The sequence below is a fragment of the Musca domestica genome, unplaced genomic scaffold (genome assembly GCF_030504385.1).
Source record: "Musca domestica strain aabys unplaced genomic scaffold, Musca_domestica.polishedcontigs.V.1.1 31, whole genome shotgun sequence".
Taxonomy (NCBI): Eukaryota; Metazoa; Arthropoda; class Insecta; order Diptera; family Muscidae; genus Musca; species Musca domestica.
This window is the reverse complement of record NW_026712309.1, coordinates 9,550,918-9,576,472: the sequence shown is the minus strand read 5'-3', so window position 1 is coordinate 9,576,472 and position 25,555 is coordinate 9,550,918. Positions and strand designations below refer to the sequence as shown.

Sequence of the window (25,555 nt, the reverse complement as noted above, 5' to 3'; positions counted from 1 at the left end):
TAAACTATAAATTTCGCTTTAGGAATCTGTGTTTCCCAACTTATATATAATATAATATAACTAAAGGACCCCTGATCTGATCTTAACGATCCAGACAAATTCTCTTATTAGAAAAGGGTGAAATCCATAAAAATGTGAAATTTGAACATTTTCATTTTGACTTTTGGAATGTACAATAGTAATGTTTTATTTTGCATTTTTCTTTTATATTATAATATAATGTGTAGTATTTTTAGGAAATTAAAAGCGGCAACGGCAAAACAGCTATTAACAAAACAATTGCTGCGTAGCCCGGAAGTGTAGTACCGAATCATGTGGTGGCGAAACTGAATATATGATGTCGAAGTAATTTAACGCGGTCATACCATAGTTAACGAATAATTACTTTTTTCAAAATCGCTAAAAAATCAAAAAAAGAGGCTACCTCATTGCAAAGATATTAAAATCCGAAAAAAATCGAGAAAAAATTTCATTGAAATCGAATTTCAAAATTATAGTACACTCTATTGACAAACTTCGTAAGGACCTTTAAACATTTGCTATAAATAATCCGCAATAAGTTGAAGATTTTCTTTTCAATGTGTTTTTCTTTTTTTAAATGAATGCGCAATACGATATTAAATAGCGATCTTTCATGTCTAAAATTGGCATCTAGCTTTCAATTCAGGGACCTACATCGTGTTTCAGCTGGAAGATGCAAACACATTTAAACAAACAAAAATTAACGACAAAGCATTATGGGGCTCATTTCAAAACGTGGACCTACTTCGTTCACATAACAATAATTCGTCCAATGAGAACTCAAAATGCAAAATTCATTGGGACTGTAATCAGTGAAATACTGACCTTTTGTAGGTCATGATATGGGTCATAACCCACGCATAGGGGTACAACCCGATTTCACCCGATGAAAAGAAACCATCCTTGCAAACTGATCACGTTTTGGTGTAACCACTATTTAAGTTATTTTCGGGGTCTTGGCCACTTTTATTTTTGATTTTTTGCCCTTATTTGGTATTTTTGTTTCTAATGGGGTAGAAAACCTCTTCTCATGACTTGAATTTGAATTTCAGATTAGGGTCCATCTGAATCTTGACCACATTCATCACTTGATTTGGTTAAAAAATTGTATATAGGCTACTCTGGGGTAGAGAAGAATCTTACAGATAATTGTCCACATATGCATTTATTTAAGTATAGTCTTTATATTAGTGTACCCCCAAGTCCACTTTCCCAACCAATGTGTGGTCAGAAAAGAACATTTTTTAACCCCCAATAGAATATTGGTTGGGAACGTAGATTTGGAATGTACGTCCATAAAATCCGAAATCTCAAATAAAATCCGAAATTTATGGCAAAAACATGAAAAAAATAAATACGAATATTAGAAAGTAGCACGGGACCGAACATTTGGTATTCGTCATTGAATTATACTATGATGAAAAATATGGACTTCATGGGGTCTCCAACTCACAAATTAAGTGACAAAAAATTAATTCCCATCTTACGGCATATATATTACAATTATCTTTGACTATTCTGAAATCATTCTTCCCTCAATTATGAGGTGGACAAAACTAAATACCACGTAATAAACGTTGGAGATACGAATTGCAATTTGCATCTCATTTGAATCAAATTAAGTCCTATGGCTGAAAAATAAGAAATAAGATCATAAGGCTATTTAAAATATTTAAAACCGACAGTAGGTGGACAACTATTATAATTTTTGCCATGAATATTTATTTCTATTTAGAAATTACTGTGGAATCATTAGTTATAATAAAAATTGCACCGCTTATGTAAGTCAGATCTGTGATTTATTATGCTTTAAAAAATATGCATTAACGACTAAAAGTACGGGCCGGCAACGCGGACCGGGCCAGCTAGTTTAATAAAAAATACAATAATTTGAAATTATTTAAAATTTGGATGCAAAATAAAATTGCACAATTTTGTGATACAACTGAACTATCCTACTATTTTAGACTCCATTTCGTGGAATAACCCCGAAATTCCATTACTGTTTCGCGGGTATTTTCCAATATAAGAATTTTGTTAAAAAAATAAACAAAGCAAACTGTTGCATATTTAAAAGTCTATTTGACACTATAAGACTCCAGCACAGAGTTGCATTTTTCTAGTTTCTTTGAAGTTGACTTATCTTTTCTACTGAGCCATGGTCAAAAGTTGTCTTATGTAGGCCAAGGTAGATCTACTAGGCAGTCGTATCAGCCCAGCTGACGGCACCATTAAATGTCACAACAAGTTGTTGTAATGCTGAATTCGCCAAGCCCCTTTCATGGTTGTGAAAGGGGGAATGAGCACCAGTTGATTCACAATACGTGTTTGCACGTTCCATTCATTATGTTTGTTAGGTAGACATTGGTATGCATTATATTTCGTTTAATTAATTTCCTCTGCGCTTCTTTAAAATATAAAAATTTTCCGACCAAGAAAACCAAAATGTGGCAATAAACTTAGTAGTTTTCGTACATTGGACCCTCTATAAATTTCTTGTCGTGTGACACCAAAATTAGTTGTCAGATGGGCTTTCTGGCCGACCTTATATAGGCCTTGCCCTGCCTTGCTCATTTTACACTAATTTGATTCGTTTCAACTTTCAAAACAAGATGTACAATTTAATATAGAATGTCAAATTGAAAAAAAAAAATAATGCGATATAAAAAAAGGTTTTTGTTTTTTTCGATTTTATCCATTTTTGCGGCAGTGTCTGAGAAGAGATTCCTGGACATGGATTCACAGTATAACTACATTAATATTCAAAAGAAGTAGGTCTTCAATTAAATTAATTATTGTCCTTTTGTATTGCATATATAAATTATACACGTTAATTAATAATAATAATAATAATAATAATAATAATAATAATAATAATAATAATAATAATAATAATAATAATAATAATAATAATAATAATAATAATAATAATAATAATAATAATAATAATAATAATAATAATAATAATAATAATAATAATAATAATAATAATAATAATAATAATAATAATAATAATAATAATAATAATATAATAATAATAATAATAATAATAATAATAATAATAATAATAATAATAATAATAATAATAATAATAATAATAATAATAATAATAATAATAATAATAATAATAATAATAATAATAATAATAATAATAATAATAATAATAATAATAATAATAATAATAATAATAATAATAATAATAATAATAATAATAATAATAATAATAATAATAATATAATAATAATAATAATAATAATAATAATAATAATAATAATAATAATAATAATAATAATAATAATAATAATAATAATAATAATAATAATAATAATAATAATAATAATAATAATAATAATAATAATAATAATAATAATAATAATAATAATAATAATAATAATAATAATAATAATAATAATAATAATAATAATAATAATAATAATAATAATAATAATAATAATAATAATAATAATAATAATAATAATAATAATAATAATAATAATAATAATAATAATAATAATAATAATAATAATAATAATAATAATATATGTAAGAATAAACCTTTACGATACAATCGGGAAAAATCTGTTTACACATTCACGTGTACCGTCACTCATCGGTACCACTTTCGTATTCCTTTGTGGATGATCCCTGGGTACTGAGGTCTTCTAATAGCTTGCTTCCAAGCTCCGCTATTCAATCAGAATTCTTAAGTCTCATTTTTAAAGTTTAGTAATTCCTCCAGTTCAGATAGGAGGACTAACCAATGAGTGATACATTGAACTTATTATTTAAAGTAAGATATTTATTGTATAAACGTCGAACGAGGCGTTCGGAAATTTTTCAGCAGAAGGAAAATCAACGATTTGAGTACCCATACTTACGTATTGATATAAAGTTTTAGGATGTTGAGGTGGTCAATACCTTCAGCATAGTTTGTATTTATTCTAGTGTTTGTGATATATGGAATCTGGTCAAACTAAATCTGCTTCGTTTTCGTGTGATTTTTGATTTATTTTCCTAACTTCATTACGGGTTCCAGGGGAACGATTAGATCTACTGTTCCGCCGCATTGAGAATGCCACAAATTTTCACTTTTATGTAGAAAAGACCAAGCTAATGTTCTGTTTACTTTTTACTTTAAAAGATTTAATATTGCTTCTATCTTTGTTATAATGGATCGAATCAACGCAAAAGTTCTGCGTTTGTTTCGAAGTTAAAAACAACTGTATGTTTGTGTCACCTCGATATAATATTTAATTAGACGTAGTAAAATAAGCACCGAAATATCGTTGATATTTAAAGTTCAAATTAAATCAACAGACCTCATAATTGAATAACAGATTTGAAAAATTGTCTCGTAGATACTTAGATCTGAAAGAAGATATCTGTTATAGACTTAGTGACTGAAATATCATATTTATGATTCAAGTGCTATTAGCAACTTTTTTGAACCACGGACCTCGGTGTGCAGCCAACTAGAAGTTGCCGTCTCAACATTCAGAGCCATTAAACCGTCTTTCTACAGCAACACTATAACAGGTTTAAGCATTGGAAGCAATGTAGTTGTTGTGGACAAAAAAATCCAGCACTTTAAAAACAAACATTTCTGTGAAAAGGATTGCTATTAGAACTTGAATCGATCTTGGACAGTTTCTGGTATTAATAAATATTACTTTGCAAAGAACGGATGATGGCTTCCACACCAACTATGCCTGATGAGCCGCTTAACCAACGACGAAACGCGATTCATAGTTGTGAGTGTTTGACGGTCCTTTGATTGGAGATAATTATTTAATACGTTACAAATAGTGTTTTTTTAATTATTGTTTACAAATCTTGATTTTATAACATGTTCATTTAATCATTTACCATTATTCTATTTGTCGACAACTTTTGGCGAATGTCAATATTACCATTTGTGAGGTTTTCTTTTATTCTGCTAATGATTTTTATGTCGACTTGTATTTGTTTGGTCTTTTTTACAAAATAACATAAAAAAAGGAAACCCCAAAATAAAAATAACAAAGTCAAAATCTACTTGTAAGGGGCAAAGAAAAGTGTTTCCCAAGTACTAGATGCACTTGGGGCACCAAAAAGGTCTGGTGATGGATGGCAAAGGTAAAGTAAATTATATTCTAGAAAAATAAGTTGTTTGACAAAGTTCTTTGTTTTGACAAGACTTAAAATGTTAAGTTATAAGAACCTTCAGTTCTGCGCGAAATGATAATGGAACCACTTTGAAAACAATTCCAAATACGTCTACGCTAAATAAAGTAGAGGTACTGACCTTCGTTATTTAGGTCGAACAATTTGATGTGTGTTTCATCCACCCAGCCAATAACACCAACCAGCCAATTAGTTTTATAAATAAAAATTTATTTGGCTTCAGTTGTTTTTTTTTCAGCCTCCGTCATTTTGAACTTTATCCATCATGGACACACTGTATTTTCCATGACATGCCGTGCCTCAGATGGAATCTGGCTGTGAGACACGATTGACCCAACCCAAATTTGCTGTAAATTGGCAGCATATGTCCCCTTTAAGTAAGAAACATCCTTCCATATTTAGAACAGTCAATGAAGGTCTAATTTGATATAATTCTAAATAACAGTTGTTCCAAATATTCGATATTTAGATGATTTGTTTCGCACTTTTCAAATGAATTTTGAATTAGAAACTTCACAATAGCTAAAATCGGGCCAAACAATGAAACCATACTCACATTGTTATTAACTTTATTATTACATTGTTATGATATAATTATTTTATTTTTTGTTATTCTTAATGTTACTATTATTATTATTATTATTACTATTACCAGTGGCAGTCATAATTATATAATATATCATCAAATACCTAAGCGAATGTTATATACTGTCATTAGAAATGTCCAAAAGCGTAACCCTCAAAACCATAATTTTATAGAAGAAGCAAAAACGTTATAAACTAAATATAATTTATAAAGTAGCATAAAATTTTAGTATAATATTTTAAGACAGAATAGATATTTATATTGGATTTTTTTCATAATTTCAAAAGCTGTGTGTGTTAAGTCTATTGGTATTGTTTTTTTTTTCGGAAATGGCAGAATATGTAACCCACAATTTGTTGAGTACACCATTAAAGAAAATTGCATAATTTAAAAATTATAATCCATTTACGGATGAATTATTAGGGCTTGCAGTGAAATTTAAACTAGCAATCTGAAGGTCAGTCGAAATAGACGCAAATTGCAAAAAATCCCACAAAAGCCGAATTTCGGTAAGAACCTAGACTTTACCCATAGTAAAATTAAAAAGATAAGCCCGTCCAACCACATGTTGACATTTTATTCAAAATTATCCATTTGAGAAAATCTCAGTGTCAAAATGTATTTAAATAAATGAATAAGCAGAGGGTTTTTTTGTGTGAAGAGAAAGTTAATTTTGTTAATATTTACGCAATGACAGAAGTTTCGATTGTTTCTTTAATTGAGAAGCAAAGTAATGAACACAATACTGAAAAAGTACACCTAAGGAATTTAAGATATGCTTTTTTGTCCTGTCTCCAATGCAGTGTGAACATTTGAATAACGACTTTTGTTTCAACTTATAAATTATTTCCTGTAATTATCCCTAAATGATTAAAATGTTAATTAATATTTTAAAGTACATATTTAAAAATTCTTTCTTTTTTGCACAAAATACCTTTTTGAACCCTCCACCATACAATGGAGGGTATATAAACTTTGTCATTCTGTTTGTAATTCCTCGAAATACCCATGTAAGACCCAACAAAGTATATATATTCTTGATCAGCATAAATTCTGTCTGTCTGTTGTAATCACGCTATCTTTAGAACGAATTGATAGAATTCTAAAATTTTTGTCAGTAGGCAGGTTAAGTTTGTAAATGTTGGTCTATTTTTAGTATACGACCTATAAAGGTACCTCCAGATAATCAATATTTTACGATTTACAATTGTTTGCCGAACATTGTTTCTTATAGCACCCATTTAACCGTACCTCCCGATATTCGGTATTTTAGGAATTGAAACCACAATTTTAAACAGAATTGTTTATAATTCGGTTCATAGATTTTACAATGGGTTCTACCTTTTGTGGCAAAATATTGTCGGTATAGGTCCACGTTTTCCTGTTTTTCCATCCCAATTACGAATTGTTTAACACAATTGTTAAAAATGTGGTACTTTAAAGTTTTTAACGGGTTCTGCTTTATGTGACAGACATTTTCTATGTAGGTTCACTTTTTCTTATAGGGTCATATAAGTATATCTCGATTTAAGCTACATTTTCAAACGGAATTGTTTAATATTCATACTTAGAATTTGTAACGGGTTGTACATCCTTTGTCAAAACATTGTCTATATCTTATAGTACTTCCCTGTATTTCGTATTCTGTTGATTTTAGCCACACTTTTTCAAGGAAATCGTTTTGTAGAGTTTGGTATGTGCTCTGTCTTCTGTGTCAGAAGACAGCTGGAATATGCTCATTATACCTCTTGTCATTCATAAGGCGGTGACTTTAAATATTTTGTATTTTGGTGATTTTATCCACATTTTTAGCTGATTTTTTAACTGGTATTTAACCCTTTCACAACCACTTTTGCAGGAAATTAGTACTATTGCGTTGTTAAGTTATAAGAACCTTCAGTTCTGCGCGAAATGATAATGGAACCACTTTGAAAACAATTCCAAATACGTCTACGCTAAATAAAGTAGAGGTACTGACCTTCGTTATTTAGGTCGAACAATTTGATGTGTGTTTCATCCACCCAGCCAATAACACCAACCAGCCAATTAGTTTTATAAATAAAAATTTATTTGGCTTCAGTTGTTTTTTTTTTTTTTTTTTCAGCCTCCGTCATTTTGAACTTTATCCATCATGGACACACTGTATTTTCCATGACATGCCGTGCCTCAGATGGAATCTGGCTGTGAGACACGATTGACCCAACCCAAATTTGCTGTAAATTGGCAGCATATGTCCCCTTTAAGTAAGAAACATCCTTCCATATTTAGAACAGTCAATGAAGGTCTAATTTGATATAATTCTATATAACAGTTGTTCCAAATATTCGATATTTAGATGATTTGTTTCGCACTTTTCAAATGAATTTTGAATTAGAAACTTCACAATAGCTAAAATCGGGCCAAACAATGAAACCATACTCATATTGTTATTAACTTTATTATTACATTGTTATGATATAATTATTTTATTTTTTGTTATTCTTAATGTTACTATTATTATTATTATTACTATTACCAGTGGCAGTCATAATTATATAATATATCATCAAATACCTAAGCGAATGTTATATACTGTCATTAGAAATGTCCAAAAGCGTAACCCTCAAAACCATAATTTTATAGAAGAAGCAAAAACGTTATAAACTAAATATAATTTATAAAGTAGCATAAAATTTTAGTATAATATTTTAAGACAGAATAGATATTTATATTGGATTTTTTTCATAATTTCAAAAGCTGTGTGTGTTAAGTCTATTGGTATTGTTTTTTTTTTCGGAAATGGCAGAATATGTAACCCACAATTTGTTGAGTACACCATTAAAGAAAATTGCATAATTTAAAAATTATAATCCATTTACGGATGAATTATTAGGGCTTGCAGTGAAATTTAAACTAGCAATCTGAAGGTCAGTCGAAATAGACGCAAATTGCAAAAAATCCCACAAAAGCCGAATTTCGGTAAGAACCTAGACTTTACCCATAGTAAAATTAAAAAGATAAGCCCGTGCAACCACATGTTGACATTTTATTCAAAATTATCCATTTGAAAAATCTCAGTGTCAAAATGTATTTAAATAAATGAATAAGCAGAGGGTTTTTTTGTGTGAAGAGAGAGTTAATTTTGTTAATATTTACGCAATGACAGAAGTTTCGATTGTTTCTTTAATTGAGAAGCAAAGTAATGAACACAATACTGAAAAAGTACACCTAAGGAATTTAAGATATGCTTTTTTGTCCTGTCTCCAATGCAGTGTGAACATTTGAATAACGACTTTTGTTTCAACTTATAAATTATTTCCTGTAATTATCCCTAAATGATTAAAATGTTAATTAACATTTTAAAGTACATATTTAAAAATTCTTTCTTTTTTGCACAAAATACCTTTTTGAACCCTCCACCATACAATGGAGGGTATATACACTTTGTCATTCCGTTTGTAATTCCTCGAAATACCCATGTAAGACCCAACAAAGTATATATATTCTTGATCAGCATAAATTTCTGTCTGTCTGTTGTAATCACGCTATTTTTAGAACGAATTGATAAAATTCTAAAATTTTTGTCAGTAGGCAGGTTAAGTTTGTAAATGTTGGTCTATTTTTAGTATACGACCTATAAAGGTACCTCCAGATAATCAATATTTTACGATTTACAATTGTTTGCCGAACATTGTTTCTTATAGCACCCATTTAACCGTACCTCCCGATATTCGGTATTTTAGGAATTGAAACCACAATTTTAAACAGAATTGTTTATAATTCGGTTCATAGATTTTACAATGGGTTCTACCTTTTGTGGCAAAATATTGTCGGTATAGGTCCACGTTTTCCTGTTTTTCCATCCCAATTACGAATTGTTTAACACAATTGTTAAAAATGTGGTACTTTAAAGTTTTTAACGGGTTCTGCTTTATGTGACAGACATTTTCTATGTAGGTTCACTTTTTCTTATAGGGTCATATAAGTATATCTCGATTTAAGCTACATTTTCAAACGGAATTGTTTAATATTCATACTTAGAATTTGTAACGGGTTGTACATCCTTTGTCAAAACATTGTCTATATCTTATAGTACTTCCCTGTATTTCGTATTCTGTTGATTTTAGCCACACTTTTTCAAGGAAATCGTTTTGTAGAGTTTGGTATGTGCTCTGTCTTCTGTGTCAGAAGACAGCTGGAATATGCTCATTATACCTCTTGTCATTCATAAGGCGGTGACTTTAAATATTTTGTATTTTGGTGATTTTATCCACATTTTTAGCTGATTTTTTAACTGGTATTTAACCCTTTCACAACCACTTTTGCAGGAAATTAGTACTATTGCGTTGCGGCATATTAAAGACTTTTTCCCAACCGATTTCACCAGAAAAAATGGAAGTGGACCCAATATTCAATCCCGATCATCACTGTGAAAGGCCTTAAAAGTACTGCCGCATTTTTACTAGTTTGAATTTATTTTTTATCTCCGCTTCAATTTATCATTCGTAATGTGCGACCACTTTCGTCCTGAATTCGTTCCTGTGACATGTCTGTATTTATCAGATTGAAAAAGGATTTTTTGTGGATTACAATACTCTTAGCATATAAAATACTCAATACTTTAAGCCTAAAAAATTGGAATACCACTTATATATACTTATTATACCCTCCACCATAGTATGGAGGGTATATTAAGTTTGTCATTCCGTTTGTATCACCTCGAAATATACATTTTAGACCCCACAAAGTATATATATTCTATGTCGATTAAGCGATGTCCGTCTGTGGAAATCACTCTAGTTTCCGAACGAATTGATTAAATTTGACTCAAATGTATGTTAGTCTGCAGGAGTTTTGGTATTAAAAATGGGCCATGTAGGTCCGCGCTTTGGTATAGCGACATTATTCGCCGGAATTCTTTCAAATTTGGTATTTGAAGTTCGTAATGGATAGTACAGCTTAAGACAGAAAATTGTCTGTGCCGGTCCACGTCTTCGTATAGCCCCATATAACGGTACAGCTCTATATTCGGTATTTTGATGATTTTAGCGACATTATTTACCGGAGTTGTTACAAATTTTGATGATTTTAGCTACATTGTTACCGATTTTTTTCAAGTTTCGCATTTGAATATTTTCTAATGGCTTATGACAAATGTTTCCTATGCAGGTCCATGTCGTTGTATAGACCCTAATATAACAGCTACATTCGGCATTTTTAAGATTTTAACAGATTTTTTTTTTTTTTTTTTTTTTTGAGAATTGCCAAATTCGTGTCAAATGGTGGTGGGTATTCAAAGTTCGGCCGAACTGACAGCTTTTTTGTTTTATTTTAAAAGGAGGTATCGATTGGCAGCTAGTACAGTCAGTACTAAATAACAACAGAACACAACACTAAACAGGCGAAAACAATCGCCTTGGATTCACACCTTCGTGACTAGCTTATGATAGCTTCCAAATATAAAACTGGGATTCAGCATAAAACAAAACAATTCCAAACGTATGTATTTGCGTTGCAAAATAAAAGTAAAAAAAATTAAAAAAAAAAACACAAGGATTAGAACTTTCTTTCAATGCAGTCGTGGACTGTATATTTTATTGATTTATTAAATGAAATTAAATCTCTATTACTTTGAAAGTATACATTGCCGCCCGCGTTGCAACATCCACTATGTTGCAAAATGATATATATGTGTGCATTTTTTATTTTTTTTAATGTTTAAAAAAGAGCATAGAACGTAATTGGCTCGTAGAGACGAGATCTCTTAACTTTTTTTGTAACAACTGACTCGTAGAATGTAGTGACGAGGCAATTAAAGATTTCTCCTTACGTGAATTTAAATATTACATGGGCCCGATATTACCCACCCTTAAAAGGTGGAGCTGGACACGTGGTAAACCAGGACTCGAATAAGTTTGAGGCTTCATTATTTTGTGGTAAACTTCATGGTCTAGACCCATGCTGACCGCTGCAGCCTCATAAAACCGAGGATCGGCTAACTGCAGGCCAGGAACATGGCTCTGGCTCATTTAAAAGCAGATGTATCACTATTGTAGGCGCCTGCTGAAAAGTGGATATTGACCGTTTTGCAACGGAAAGCGAAAACCCACTGTTTTTAAACTGTCGGGGAATGATCGATGCGTCTGGTTATGTAGAATTTCCGGAGGCCCTGCAACCGTTGGCTCATCGGAGATGGGACAGCAATGGGATCGAGCTCCCGTTCCTCATTGGACATGGGGACGTCTTCGTCATTGTAAGGGAGTGTTTCAGCCATCTTGCTTCAATCTTCCATGTTCTGTGAAAAATAAAGAATATGCAATAACACAACGATGAGGATAACAATTCGCTTTCGCGGCATAAATAATGATTTTTAATTTCACGAAAAAGCACATACAATTACAAATCGAAAAACATGGACTATGACAATTATAGTAACGCAATTAATTAAGTGCGGACAGTGCCATTTTCCGTATGAATATCTACGACGAAGTAGGAGGAAGATTCTCATGCCGCACGACGACTAAGTCACCCTTTTAAAAATTCCGTTGTGGAAACTTCCATTTGTATCTTTTGTGCAAGCTCTTCAAATACTCATCTTTCCACCGTAGGCAGAGTTGGTGAGTGAGAGCTTTAAGTTTCCCAAACCGATTTACAAGATGTAAAGACGCTTCGTCAATTCCTGGCTTTGGAGGAGCAAGAATTGGGGATCCAATGAGAAAATGACCTAGGACATATATAGGACACAAAGGACGTGAATTTAAACAAGCTCCAATTCTGAAAAGAAATTCTTAAAACGTAAATTTTAAGTTATTAGCTTGCTTACGGAAATGCAATTTTAAAGATATTTTCAATTTGCCTAGAAATTCCAATGAAGTTTGTACCGTTATCAGAAAAAATTGTATTTGAACAACTACGGCTGGAAATATAGCGATGAAAAGCTGCTAAAAATGTTGCCGTGCTTTCGTAGAAAAGCAAACAAAAACACAGACGTAACACACAGATTTCACCAAATCGGCCTTTAAACGATTTAAGATAATACTGTTCTCTCAGGAGGGAGAGCAGCCATTATCCGAGAGCAAGACTGTTTTTGTCCAAGAAACATGTTTTACATTTAGTGGCGACGTGAGTCGTGGGACCCAATATTTAATTCTAATGATGTGTTAAATCAGTTAATTTCCAGAATGAGTCCGGTGGAAAAATCCAAAAATAGAGGAGAGGACTCGAAGAGTCCTATCTAATGAAGAGAAATCTTCTAAGGGGTGAAAATAATTATTAAAAAATCATGACTCTTACAGCACGCATTTCAATTTGGGTTTCAAGCAGAGAAAATTTGGATAAATCCCAATGAGAACTATTTTGGCGTAGCCAATGTGGCCCATCTCACCAAAGATTAGAGGAGTCGAACTCGGAAGGCGAAACCCCCGACTGCCTAAATTAGGGACTATCTTCAGAGCACACGTGAGGTCAATTACCTACGTGTAGTTTTTTACTGTTAGCCTGATGCCATTACAAAGGCGTTGTGGGTCAATGCGTCTTAATAAAATCATATCCCTACCTGAACCGATTTCAATAATTTGACAAAATTTACTTTTACACCAAATTTCGTCACTCCTTCCATATTTCATAAAGTGTTTGGTGCATCAAATATGTGAAATCGGCCGAGAATAAATAGGGAGCTATATTCAAATCTTAAAAGATTTCTAATTAATTTGTCAATTTTATTATTGTAACCAAATTCCGTCACAGATTCTGAATTTCTTTTGAATCGGACATACATATCGTTTTTGGTGCATAACATAACTGAAATCGATTTCAATATAATTTGAAATTTTTTTTGGTACCAAATTTCGTCTCTCTTTCCGAATTTCATTGGAATTGGACATAGATATCGCGTTGGGTGCATCAAACATGTAAAATCGGCTGAAAATATATATGGGAGCTATATCCAAATCTGAAACGATTTGAATATAATTTGACCAATTTATTTTAGTACCAAATTTAGTCACTCATGCCGAATTTCAATTGAAATTGGAAAAACGTGTCGTTTTTGGTGCATCAAATGTGTGAAATCGGCCGAAAATATATATGGGAACAATATCCAAATTTGAACCGATTTTAATATAATTTGACAAATTTATTTTCTAATTAAATCCCGTCACACATTCCAAATTTCATTGGAATCGAACATTCATATCGTGTTTGGTTCATCAAATACATGAAATCGGCCGAAAATGTATATGGGAGCTATATCCAAATCTGAACTGATTTTAATATAATTTCGCAAAATAATCCTTTAGACAAATTCGATAACACATTCTAAATTTCATTGGAATGTGTGTGTTTAATGCATCAAATACATGAAATCGGCCGAAAATATATATGCATTCTTTCTTTCTTGTAAATATATATATGTATTCTTTCCGACTTATTTATTTAGAGTGCACAATATTTATCGTATATTACCGTATATACGATAAATTTTTAGGTTTAACGACGACAAAAAAATTTAGAAATAAAGTGTATAAAAGAGCAGAAATCTATGTCGATTTAATTACGTCCAGTGCTTCCCCGTTCGTCATTTGCAGTTACGATAGAGGTCACCAAATTTAATATGTGTCTTGTGTGATATTACAAAAGGTGTATATTTATCCTCATTTAGATATAGCTCTCATATAATATTATCCCCTAATATTCGTCGGCCAAATGTTCTCTAATATGGCATTTGATGATTTTAGTACAATAAAAAATCTAGTCTTTTAATACTGATTCCCCATATAACCTGTCGATTTGAGGTATTTTGAAGGACTCGAAACCATCGAAAGAAAAATACAACGAAAGTCCACTTCATGATTTATTTCCCATTCTATTCGATAGTATTTTAAAGGTCTTAGCAATTTGTTATACCCTCCAGTTAAGTTCGTCATTCCGCTTGTAACACCTCGAAATATACATTTTAGACCCCACAAAGTATATATATTCTTGATCAGCATAAAATTCTATGTCGATATAACAATGTCCTTTCGTCTGTGGAAATCACTCTAGCTTCCGAACGAAGTAAGTTGATAAAAATTTACCCAAATGTGTATTATGTCTGCAGGGCTTTTGGTATTAAAAATGGGCCATGTATATATATATAATTATCACACCTTGGTATTTTTTTGCCTACCTTTTCAAAATACTTCAGACGCAATAGTACAACGTATTGGTATTCTGAGATTTTGGTGTCCATTGTGCGAACATGGCTGGTGCCTGAGTTCTGCTGACTAACTTGACAAGTAAACACGATCATTTTGTTTGTTTACAAACTACTGGACAACGAATGTTTCGTCATCGGAGAAAACCAAATTAGGCAATTCACCACTTTCGAAGCATCTCTTTAGCTCTTTTGAGTCTATTTTCTTTATGTTGCGGTGTAAGTTCTTGCACTTTTTGGAATTTCAATGGCTTTAACCCGAGCTCATTTTTCGAATGAAATATTGCGATATGTTCAGCTCACGGGTTTCAATCAAGTCGCTTCTTTACTTTTCGAACCATTTCTGCTGATGTTGCTGTTTTTTCCGTCCACTTTCTTGACGTCATATTAAAATGCTGGAGTGCTCTAACGATAGCCACTTGTGGTTTTCCAGCCAAATATAAAGAAATCACACTATCACGCTCGAATTCTATCACAAATAACTTTTTTCTGGAAAATTCTCTCCAAAATGCTTTTGTACGCTTGTAAACAATATAATGAGCTATCACTGGAATAATTTTAACAGCTGTTGGACAAGTGGATTGGAAATGACAGCAGTCTGAAGTTGGTTGCAGTTTTTTTATCTCACCCTGTACATTGAACGGATGGACAGACAATTATTTTTTTTTATCAATTGCTTGGACCGCAGGATATGTAGGAATGTCCGGTTATATTTTCGCTGACACTTCTACAATGAATGCCTTTTTCAAAATTCCAAAATCTTGTGTATCTAATTTACATAGAAATTTTTATTTTAATATGAGGTATATTGTGCCCCAAATGTGTAAAAAGGATTTTTTTTCGGCGTATGTCCGAATTTAGTCTACAAGCAAGTATGTCAAATTTGGTGAAAATCGACTTAGATTTAGTTAAAACTACTTATATATGCTCCATTCGGTTCGATACTTGAGTGCTTTGTGAAATATTGTTGGCTAATTTTGTCAAGAAATGATAAAATTGGCGGATGACCTTAATTCAAATTAATGGATTGGAAATGACAGCAGTCTGAAGTTGGTTGCAGTTTTTTTATCTCACCCTGTACATTGAACGGATGGACAGACAATTATTTTTTTTTATCAATTGCTTGGACCGCAGGATATGTAGGAATGTTCGGTTATATTTTCGCTGACACTTCTACAATGAATGCCTTTTTCAAAATTCCAAAATCTTGTGTATCTAATTTACATAGAAATTTTTATTTTAATATGAGGTATATTGTGCCCCAAATGTGTAATATTAGTCTAAAAAGGATTTTTTTTCGGCGTATGTCCGAATTTAGTCTACAAGCAAGTATGTCAAATTTGGTGAAAATCGACTTAGATTTAGTTAAAACTACTTATATATGCTCCATTCGGTTCGATACTTGAGTGCTTTGTGAAATATTGTTGGCTAATTTTGTCAAGAAATGATAAAATTGGCGGATGACCTTAATTCAAATTACTGTGCTTTCATTTTCTTTTAACTAAAAATAAAGTGGAAAAGTGTGATTTGTGTTAAGTATTTTGTGACACCTGAAAATTGTAATAGCTTTTATTTTTGTTATAATTTCTGTATGATTTAAAAATGTTTTCGCAATATATTTAAGCTAACAATATCCAGAATTAAAGAAATGTTTATGCCATAACTTGTGAAATCTTAAGAAAAAACTTGAATTCGGATAAACTGGATATGATGGATTTCCAACAGTATTTCTATCATGGACTTCTTCTTATTTACAAAAACGGAAGCAACAGGTATCTTTTAGTCACATCATTGCTTAGACCATTGATGTACATGTTTATATTCCTCAAGGTAGTAACAGTTGCCCCCATATTCGGTATTTTGATGATTTTAGCCACATTTTCAATGGAATTGTTTGAAATTCTACACAAGGAGTTCTTTGTGAGTACTTAATCCCCTGAAAGAGAATTGTCTATATACGTCCACGATGTAGTATATCCTCCATATAACGATACCCCTGATATTCGGTATTTTAATGATTTTAGCTCCATTTTCAACGGAATTGTCTGAAATTCACACAAGGAGTCCCTTGTGAGTACTTTATCCCCTGGAAGAGAATTATCCACATAGGTTCACGTATACCCCCCATATTAAGGTACCCCCGATATTCGGTATTTTGTTGATTTTAGCCAAATTTTTCAATGGAATTGTCATAAAGGAGAATTATTTCATATATAAAGTTCGGAACAGTTACTACTGCCTATGACACAAATTACTTATGCAGGACCACGTCTTCGTATAGCCCCATATAATGGGTTTCATTTGAGCGGTATTTTCCGAAGGTTTTTTTTTTAATTTTTCAAGTTTCTTCCAAATGGTGGAGGTGGTCGGCCCGGCACAATTACTTAGCTGCTTTTTTACTTGTTTGTTCTATACTTGAATGATCTTCCATTAGTAGTTCACTTTTCTAAAATGTCAATGTTCGCTGACGATATTAAATTTTTTTGGCACGCGAGCAACCTCAATATTTACAAATTGATCTGCATTCTCTTGTGAAATTGCTAAGTGATTAATATTAATAAGTGTAAAAAATTATCCCTATCATAGGTTCTTACAAACTTGGTTATGTTGACTATTTTGTTGATCTTGGCGTTTTTTAGGTAGTAAGCAAATCGAAATCGTTGTTAGGATTTGGTATAAGTAATTCGACGATCCGTTTGTGACTAAACGCTGGTTTGCCAGGCAGTTTAGAATTTGGAATAAGAATATGGTTGTGTATTATGGAGCCCATTTTATAAATGTTATTCAAATATAATTGAATTGAATAACGGAGGCGTTTTTTGCTTTAAAGTTATATTTCTAGTAAGACCCTTACGTTGTTCTATTTTTTAAATTTTTAATCAGTAAATACATTTGAATGTGTCCTCTAGTTTTACTTGTAATTATATGCCTTTTAATCTGCAACTAGTAAAATCTAATTATGAATGACATACTGTAGATTGTTGCGATAATCAAAGACTTGGTCTTGATCAATTTGTTTTGATAACCACCTTGTACATACGGCTACTATTATTGGTGTTGGACTTGCTGTGAGTTTGTTCGGCATAATGAGGTTGATCTACTTCTTAAAATTCTTCTTGAAACTCCTTCACCTAGTTCTTCGTCCACAAACCCTAACACCACCGCATCCATAACCATTGACATACTTTCTTGACATGCTTTAAATATTTTTTTTTAAACAAGCTTTTACATTTCTTTTTGACATTCCTCACTGTTGTTTATTTTGTTTTGGCAGTGCAGCACTGCGAAATCGCTTATATTTGTGATGCAGGGTACCAAATTGTGCTTTATATCAATGGAGAACTTTGAACTGAACTCGAAATGAAATATCTTCTTTTATACATTTTTATACCCTACAACACTATGTGTTGGGGGTATTATAAGTTTTATTGGGCCAGAATTTATGTAACACCTCGAAATATTGGTTTCCCATATAGGAAAGTATATATGGATCTTCCTAGCTCGCCGAGCTGAGTCGATCTAGCTATGTATGTCCGTCCGTCCGTCTGTCCGTCTGTCCATGTTAATTTGTAATCACTCTACAGGTCGCAATTATGGCCCGATCTTCACGAAATTTAGAATGTAGGTGGGGTTAAGGTCATAATAGAACCCTATTTCTTTTGGAGATGATCGCATAATATTTAGGGGTTGAAATGGACCAAATACTGAAAAAATTCGTGATTTTGCAGTTGCTCTACAGGTCGCAATTATAGACCAATCGACGCGGAATTGCGCATGTAGCTAGAGTTTAGGGCGGGGAAGAAGCCTACCCATTTGGGTGGTCATTGGATAATATTTAGTGGGTAAAATAGACCATATTTTTGTGTTGAAAAAAAATCAAAATTTTTCATTAAACCGCGAATATTTTAAATCCCGGCGAAATCAAAAGCCATGACAAGGTTACCTCTGATCTTTACATTGATGTTAAGATCCATCAAATCGGATATATAGCAAAATATGTGCGATATATATGTCTATCAAAGAAGATATGCTTGAAAGATCTCTTATATGTCGAGAACGGCTGAACTGATTTCGACAGTTCTCATTAATTCAGAATGACCTCTTCGCAGGAAAGAAAAAACGTCTAAAAAATCGCATAAAAATATCACTCTAAAGATGAAAATATTGATTTTGTAATATTTTCTCATATTTTTTCAATTTTGTCATATGTTTGGCATATTTCCATTTTGGGTTAAACATTTGGTAATATTTCTACAGCTAACAAAACTAAGTAGTTAGGATATCAGGATATCATATACAGATCGCATTTATGGCCCGATCCTTATGAAATTTTGCATGTGGATAAGATGAGGGTCAGAATAGAAGCCTACTCTTTTTGGAGATAATCGCCATATATTTAGGGGTTGAAATGGACAAAAAAACTGCAAAATTTTCAGCAAGTCGTAATTATCGCCCGATCGCATTTGAATGGAGGTTACCGGATATTGCCAAAGCCAAATAGATTTAGATGGCCATCCAAAAATATTCAATGTGTGAAATAGTTTGCCAACTTTTGTAGACAAAATACGAAAATATCCATTCCAGTGTCTTGTTGGAGAATTCACAAATACAGGAAAGGCGCACTTCTGACTATTTTTTTTTTAAAGCTGATTTCGTTGAAGAATATAGTCAAATATCTGTATCTCACATAGATGCGTTTAAGTCAAAAACCAATAATAAATGTTAATCTTTTGCCACTTCTGAGAGATTATAGGTCTTTGGGAAATATTGGTTCCAGATCTAGGAAGACCATTTACGTGCAATATCTACCAATAAATTGGAAATGAGCAAATTAGTTTAAGTTGCTATTATTCGAAAATTAGAGAACGAAACCTGATGGTTTTCTTTTATTATTTGTCACAATATCTTGTGGAATTCTTTCGAGTATATGGCCTATATAAACTGTATCATTTATTATAGTGTTGTAGGGTATTCAACGGTCGGCCCCGCTCGACTGTAGCCTTTGCTTACTTGTTTTATTTGAACAAGAATTGATCATCGATAAACAACTGATATGGGCCAAATTCACACATTCCGCAACGAAATAAATCTTTAAAGATAAAAAGAACATGCATTTGTGGAGGAAAAATGTCTTTCATTAAGTTTTTGGGTTTTTGTTTACTTGCTAAAACAATTAGATGAACAAAACAACTTGATGTATATTTATTTTTGGGTCTCCTTACTCCTTACTTTCTATAACTTATCCTAACTTGGCTTCATTTTACCATATATATCAATCAACAGCGATAGGCATCTGCAACGTGGCTTGCAAAAAAAAAAAATCTTCCAAATCAATTATTATGTTATAAACTGATTACCAATAATTTGATCTTATTCCTCCATAGGTAAATCAGACAGTAAAATTCCTTACATTTCCCAGCCCGTGTACGACCTAAAGCAGACTGGAGATGTAAAATTTGGTCCTGGAACCAGATCACCTTTGCTGGGATTGCTAGGTGGAGCGCTACCAAAGCTGTCATCGGAACAACATGATGCTGTCAGTAAAGCAAAAAAATATGCAATGGAACAGAGTATTAAAATGGTGCTTATGAAGCAGACTCTTGCCCATCAACAACAGGTAAATATACTTTTTATAACTCGATTCGATGTAAATTATGTTCGACTAGCATAACGTCAAATGATTTATTTTATTAAATTATATAATATTTATTAAATTATACAATAACCCAATATTTTGTACAAATTTTGTTGTTTGATAACGCAAAAGTCCTGCAAATGTGGGACGAGTAAAGAGAGCAATTTTGACGGTTGAATTACTGCGAGTTTTTAACATCATAACCAGATGGTTGAAAAGAGGTATATTATGGCCGATGCAAAAATGTTTACACAAATTTTGGCAATAATTTGCTCATTAAAATTATTTTTCCATTCATTACGAAAATGACAATTTTGATATTATATGTTCTGTACAATTAAAAAGTGCAACGCCTTCATTGTTCGATACAGCCATTTTTGCTAGATATTACTGAATGTTTGTTTCTCTTTTGAGATGAGCTTAATGATCTGAAGTTTGCAGTGAAAACATGCCTGTGGAGCCGGTTAAATCTCAGTGTGTAATAGTGTCTATCTACCTTTCCTTTCTACTGGAAATTTCAGATCATTAAGCTTGCGTCGAAAGAGAAGTAAGAAATCAATAACAAATATATGATCTTCGACTTTTTTACCTTGTTAAGTGTTTCGATTGAAGCTGTGGGTTGGGAAAAGGCACATACTTCCAACAAAACCAAAAAAGAGTATAATCTGCTCGATTTTGAGCTAATAATAATCTCCCTTAAGCGAGTGACATTAAATTAGAGCATTTATATATATATATATATATATATATATATATATATATATATATATATATATATATATATATATATATATATATATAGGCCGAGATATATGTATATCTCGGCCTAAACATTTAATTCAAATATGTTCACCCCCTCCGCTGTTTTATATCCATGTATAATAGGAATTAATTATTACTTTTTCAGCAATTGGCCTCCCAGCGTACTCAAGTACAAAGACAACAAGCTTTGGCATTAATGTGCAGGTAAGTACAACTTCTTATGTTATGTGTGTTTAACATTCATTAAAGAATTGTATAAAATTAACAACTATAGTAAACAAATTGGTTCCGTTTAAGGTGCGGACTTTTCGGTAGAATAGTGTTCTAAGATTGTTGCATAGAATTTCATTCAATGTTGCAGATTTAAGTAATTTTGCTAGAGTCGGAGCAGTTTTCACACCCCCAGACATAAGGATGAAGAAGGCATATATCATTTGATACGGCCAAAATGTGCCTCTTCGAAATAACGGTTTCAGACCCCAGGTCAAAAGTCCTTTTCAGGACATTTGGAATCGATCTAGTGGTGTTCGTCCGTCTGTTTCTGCGTCTGGTTGGTGCGCACATTATCTTTCAAAGGGAGTATCCGATTTGGTACAAACTTTGTAAATCGTATTATTATCGAACTTACAGTACGTTTACATATAAATGGGTTAACCCACTGGATTTGGATTTAAATTGTCTTATCCATTACCTATACTTCAAATAAATCCTCTAGAAGTAGGTTAACCCTGCAAAAAGTTCTAACGTAAACATAACATTAGATTGATTTCGGAGATGAACATCGGTCCACTCTTTATCCTACCTCCCCGACAAAAGCGTCAAGATGTTGATTATTCACAACGTTAGAATGGACCACTCCCTCTGGAACGTCCCCACAACGGTTGCAAATTTTAAATACCCTAACCCTCACAAAATGTAAAATGAGCGCCAAACATTCCAATATTTCTACTAACGCAAAATCTAGCGTGAGGATGGAATATATCGGCCCATTCGGAACAAGTCAGCGATTCTTTTCAAGCGTAGTATATTTATATATTTCTCTCAACCAGTGATCTGATGTGAGTATGGAATATCTCCTTCACCTATCTCCTAATTATAACCCTTATAACATACGAAACAAGTAAGCGATTATCCCCAATATATATGGGATATGTTGGACCACTCTTTTTGGAGATCCATTTAGATAAATTCGAGTTTAATTAGCGAAGACATAAATCATACATTCTGCTCAGTCGTTATCAGGGTCATGAACAGATCTACAAAAATATAGGAATATCTCCTTCACCTATCTCCTAATTATAACCCTTATAACATACGAAACAAGTAAGCGATTATCCCCAATATATATGGGATATGTTGGACCACTCTTTTTGGAGATCCATTTAGATAAATTCGAGTTTAATTAGCGAAGACATAAATCATACATTCTGCTCAGTCGTTATCAGGGTCATGAACAGATCTACAAAAATATGATTTTTACTCAAAACTATAATGGTTTTTAACACATTCGGAAGAAAAGTATATTTAGAAATTATATTTTCACTTATTTAAATATACTACGTACTTCCTGGTTGGCATTGACGCATAAAATTTAAGGAATATGTATAATATTTTTTCTCGGAATTCTATGTGTCAGCCTATAAAGAGTACTTTCTAATATTCCGAAGGTTAAAATTGGATTTAGAAATCACAGATTCGGTGACTTTTGTCGCAATTTTATTTTTTGTCGCTTGGATATTTATGAATAGGAATATATTAGTATCAGGGGAAAACTTTTGAAGGTTACTTCGTCTTCAAGTATTGAATAAGTTTAAGTTTCGATTTAGAAATCGCCATTTCCGGCGGCTTTTAAATGAAAGGATAAGTGTATATTTTTATTATAACTAAACGCTAAAATAAATAATTTTTGAAATTTAAAAATGAAAGTGCTCATACAATTTTTTTAGAAAAGTAACCTAGAAATTTTCCGTTTTGGATAGGACTTGGCCCCTGCTGAATTGCTTAGGACCTTCATCCAACCATCTACCACTTAAGCTACAGCTCAACGTTAATATATATAACGTTAATATAATATATTATATATAACTAGCTGGCCCAGTCTGCGTTGCCGGCCCGTAGTTTTAGTCCATAATGGATAGTTTTCAAAGCATAATAATTCACAAATCTGGCTCACATAAGTGGCACAATTTTTAGTGTAAATGATGACTCGATTAAATACAAAAAAAATACCTCTTTCAAAAAACCTGATCTTAGTTTTAAGTAAGAGGTTTTAGTTTATTAAAAAGTATACATTAACTGTTTATAATACGCCTCATGTAAGATGGTTCTCTACCCCCACAGGCCGCAATCAGTTGAATATCGAATATGAAGAGGCACTGCAATATGCGGACTATACAAAATAATGGAGTGAATTGAAAATATAGTAAAAACAGGATTCATGTACTCGGAAAATTCTTCCGAACCCTTAAAAGTAACCTTAAATCATAGGTAACGTTATACGGGCACTATGCGCTATCGTCAGTAACTACACTGCGCCGCAGACAATCTTGGGGTTAGGAAATTTTTCGGTTGGTAAATAAAAATCCCAAAAGAGGGGTTCCCGGATCTAACTTTTTAGAGTCCATTTTGTATAGCTTAACCATACACAAAGGGCCGCAAATATTTTTCCCTATACTCCGCAAAAGTTACGATAAAGTTTTAAGTTTGATACAGTCCTAGGGGTTACATGAGGAATCATTTGTACAATATATGTATCAGGTAGGTCTACATTGTGATATAGTCCCCCTCAAATGATATAGCCCCTTTCAAATTCCTCAAATATCGGTAATTTGAGATTTTAGAAAGAAAAACAAATGCTTTCAAATAATTATAAGTATAGGACCATGCTTCATTATAACTCGTATTTGAAGGTATCCGGTGATTTTAGCTATTACCAGGATCTTGGTCACATTTTCCAATTGATTTTGCCTTAATTTGGCATCTGAAATTTTTCAATGTCAATGTTTCGCAGTAGCGCTCATATAAAACTACCTCCTTATTTTATATATATATTTTCGAATCGATTTGACCTAAAATGTGTGTTTTGGGCTACTTTGAGGGTAGAGATACATCTTACATAGGCTCATATAAAACTACCTCCTGATTTTACCTATTTCGAGGGTTTTGATTATATTTTCGAATCGATTTGACCTAAAATGTGTGTCTAGACTACTTTGGGGGTAGGGAACCATCTTAAATGGACCTATTATAAACAGTTAATGTGTACTTCTTAATATATATATGCTATATTATTATGGTTTTTAACTCTCAAAGTATACATTAACTGTTTATAATATGCCCATGTCAGATGGTTCTCTACTCATTTGGGTATGGCACCATATAACAGCGTGTATAGAAAATATGCAAACTTTCTCGATTTTCTTCAATTAGAATTTTCAATTCCAAAAGAAATTCTGAAACAATTCTACACAAAAATCCGTATCATAATATAACAGTCAATTTTTTCAGTTTCGCGATTTTTCTCAAAATTTTCTTTCATGACAACGTTTCCACTGTAATTATAAATAACCAAAAGAAAATTAGAGTCATATCGGCCCAGCCGTTCTCAACTGATATGTTACTATACTTTTTCAATTTTTTACATATAAATTTAAAGAAGTAGGTGTGGCCAAACAGATATCTAGAGTTGGGGGAGGGTTAGAGAGTCAAGATTCCGTCGTATACTAACTGTGTTAAGATAATATAATATAATATAATATAATATAATATAATATAATATAATATAATATAATATAATATAATATAATATAATATAATATAATATAATATAATATAATATAATATAATATAATATAATATAATATAATATAATATAATATAATATAATATAATATAATATAATATAATATAATATAATATAATATAATATAATATAATATAATATAATATAATATAATATAATATAATATAATATAATATAATATAATTTAATATATATAGCTTAAAATATATACAAAATGATATGGTTTAATGTGATAGATGCAGCATATGCAAAGGGGCAACAGATTCACATTTGCTTATGTCAACCAAATAACCGATAGTCTACTAAGGAGCAACTTGTGGAAAACTGCATATTTCTATATCTATATCAGTGAATAAGAAATTTCTATAAACATCATAATTTTTTGTAAATGGCATTTAGAAATCAAATTATCGA

General features: G+C 31.9%; 1 protein-coding gene across 1 annotated transcript in view; it reads left to right on the top strand.

Annotated features, from left to right (window-relative positions):
* Positions 1-25,555, top strand: part of LOC101888324 (poly(U)-binding-splicing factor half pint) — a 209,251-nt gene that overhangs the window by 88,324 nt on the left and 95,372 nt on the right. Inside the window, exons 3-4 of the mRNA XM_059124983.1 lie at positions 20,327-20,559; positions 21,485-21,543. Coding sequence (XP_058980966.1) covers positions 20,327-20,559; positions 21,485-21,543 — 292 coding nt within the window. The remainder of the gene's footprint in view (positions 1-20,326; positions 20,560-21,484; positions 21,544-25,555) is intronic.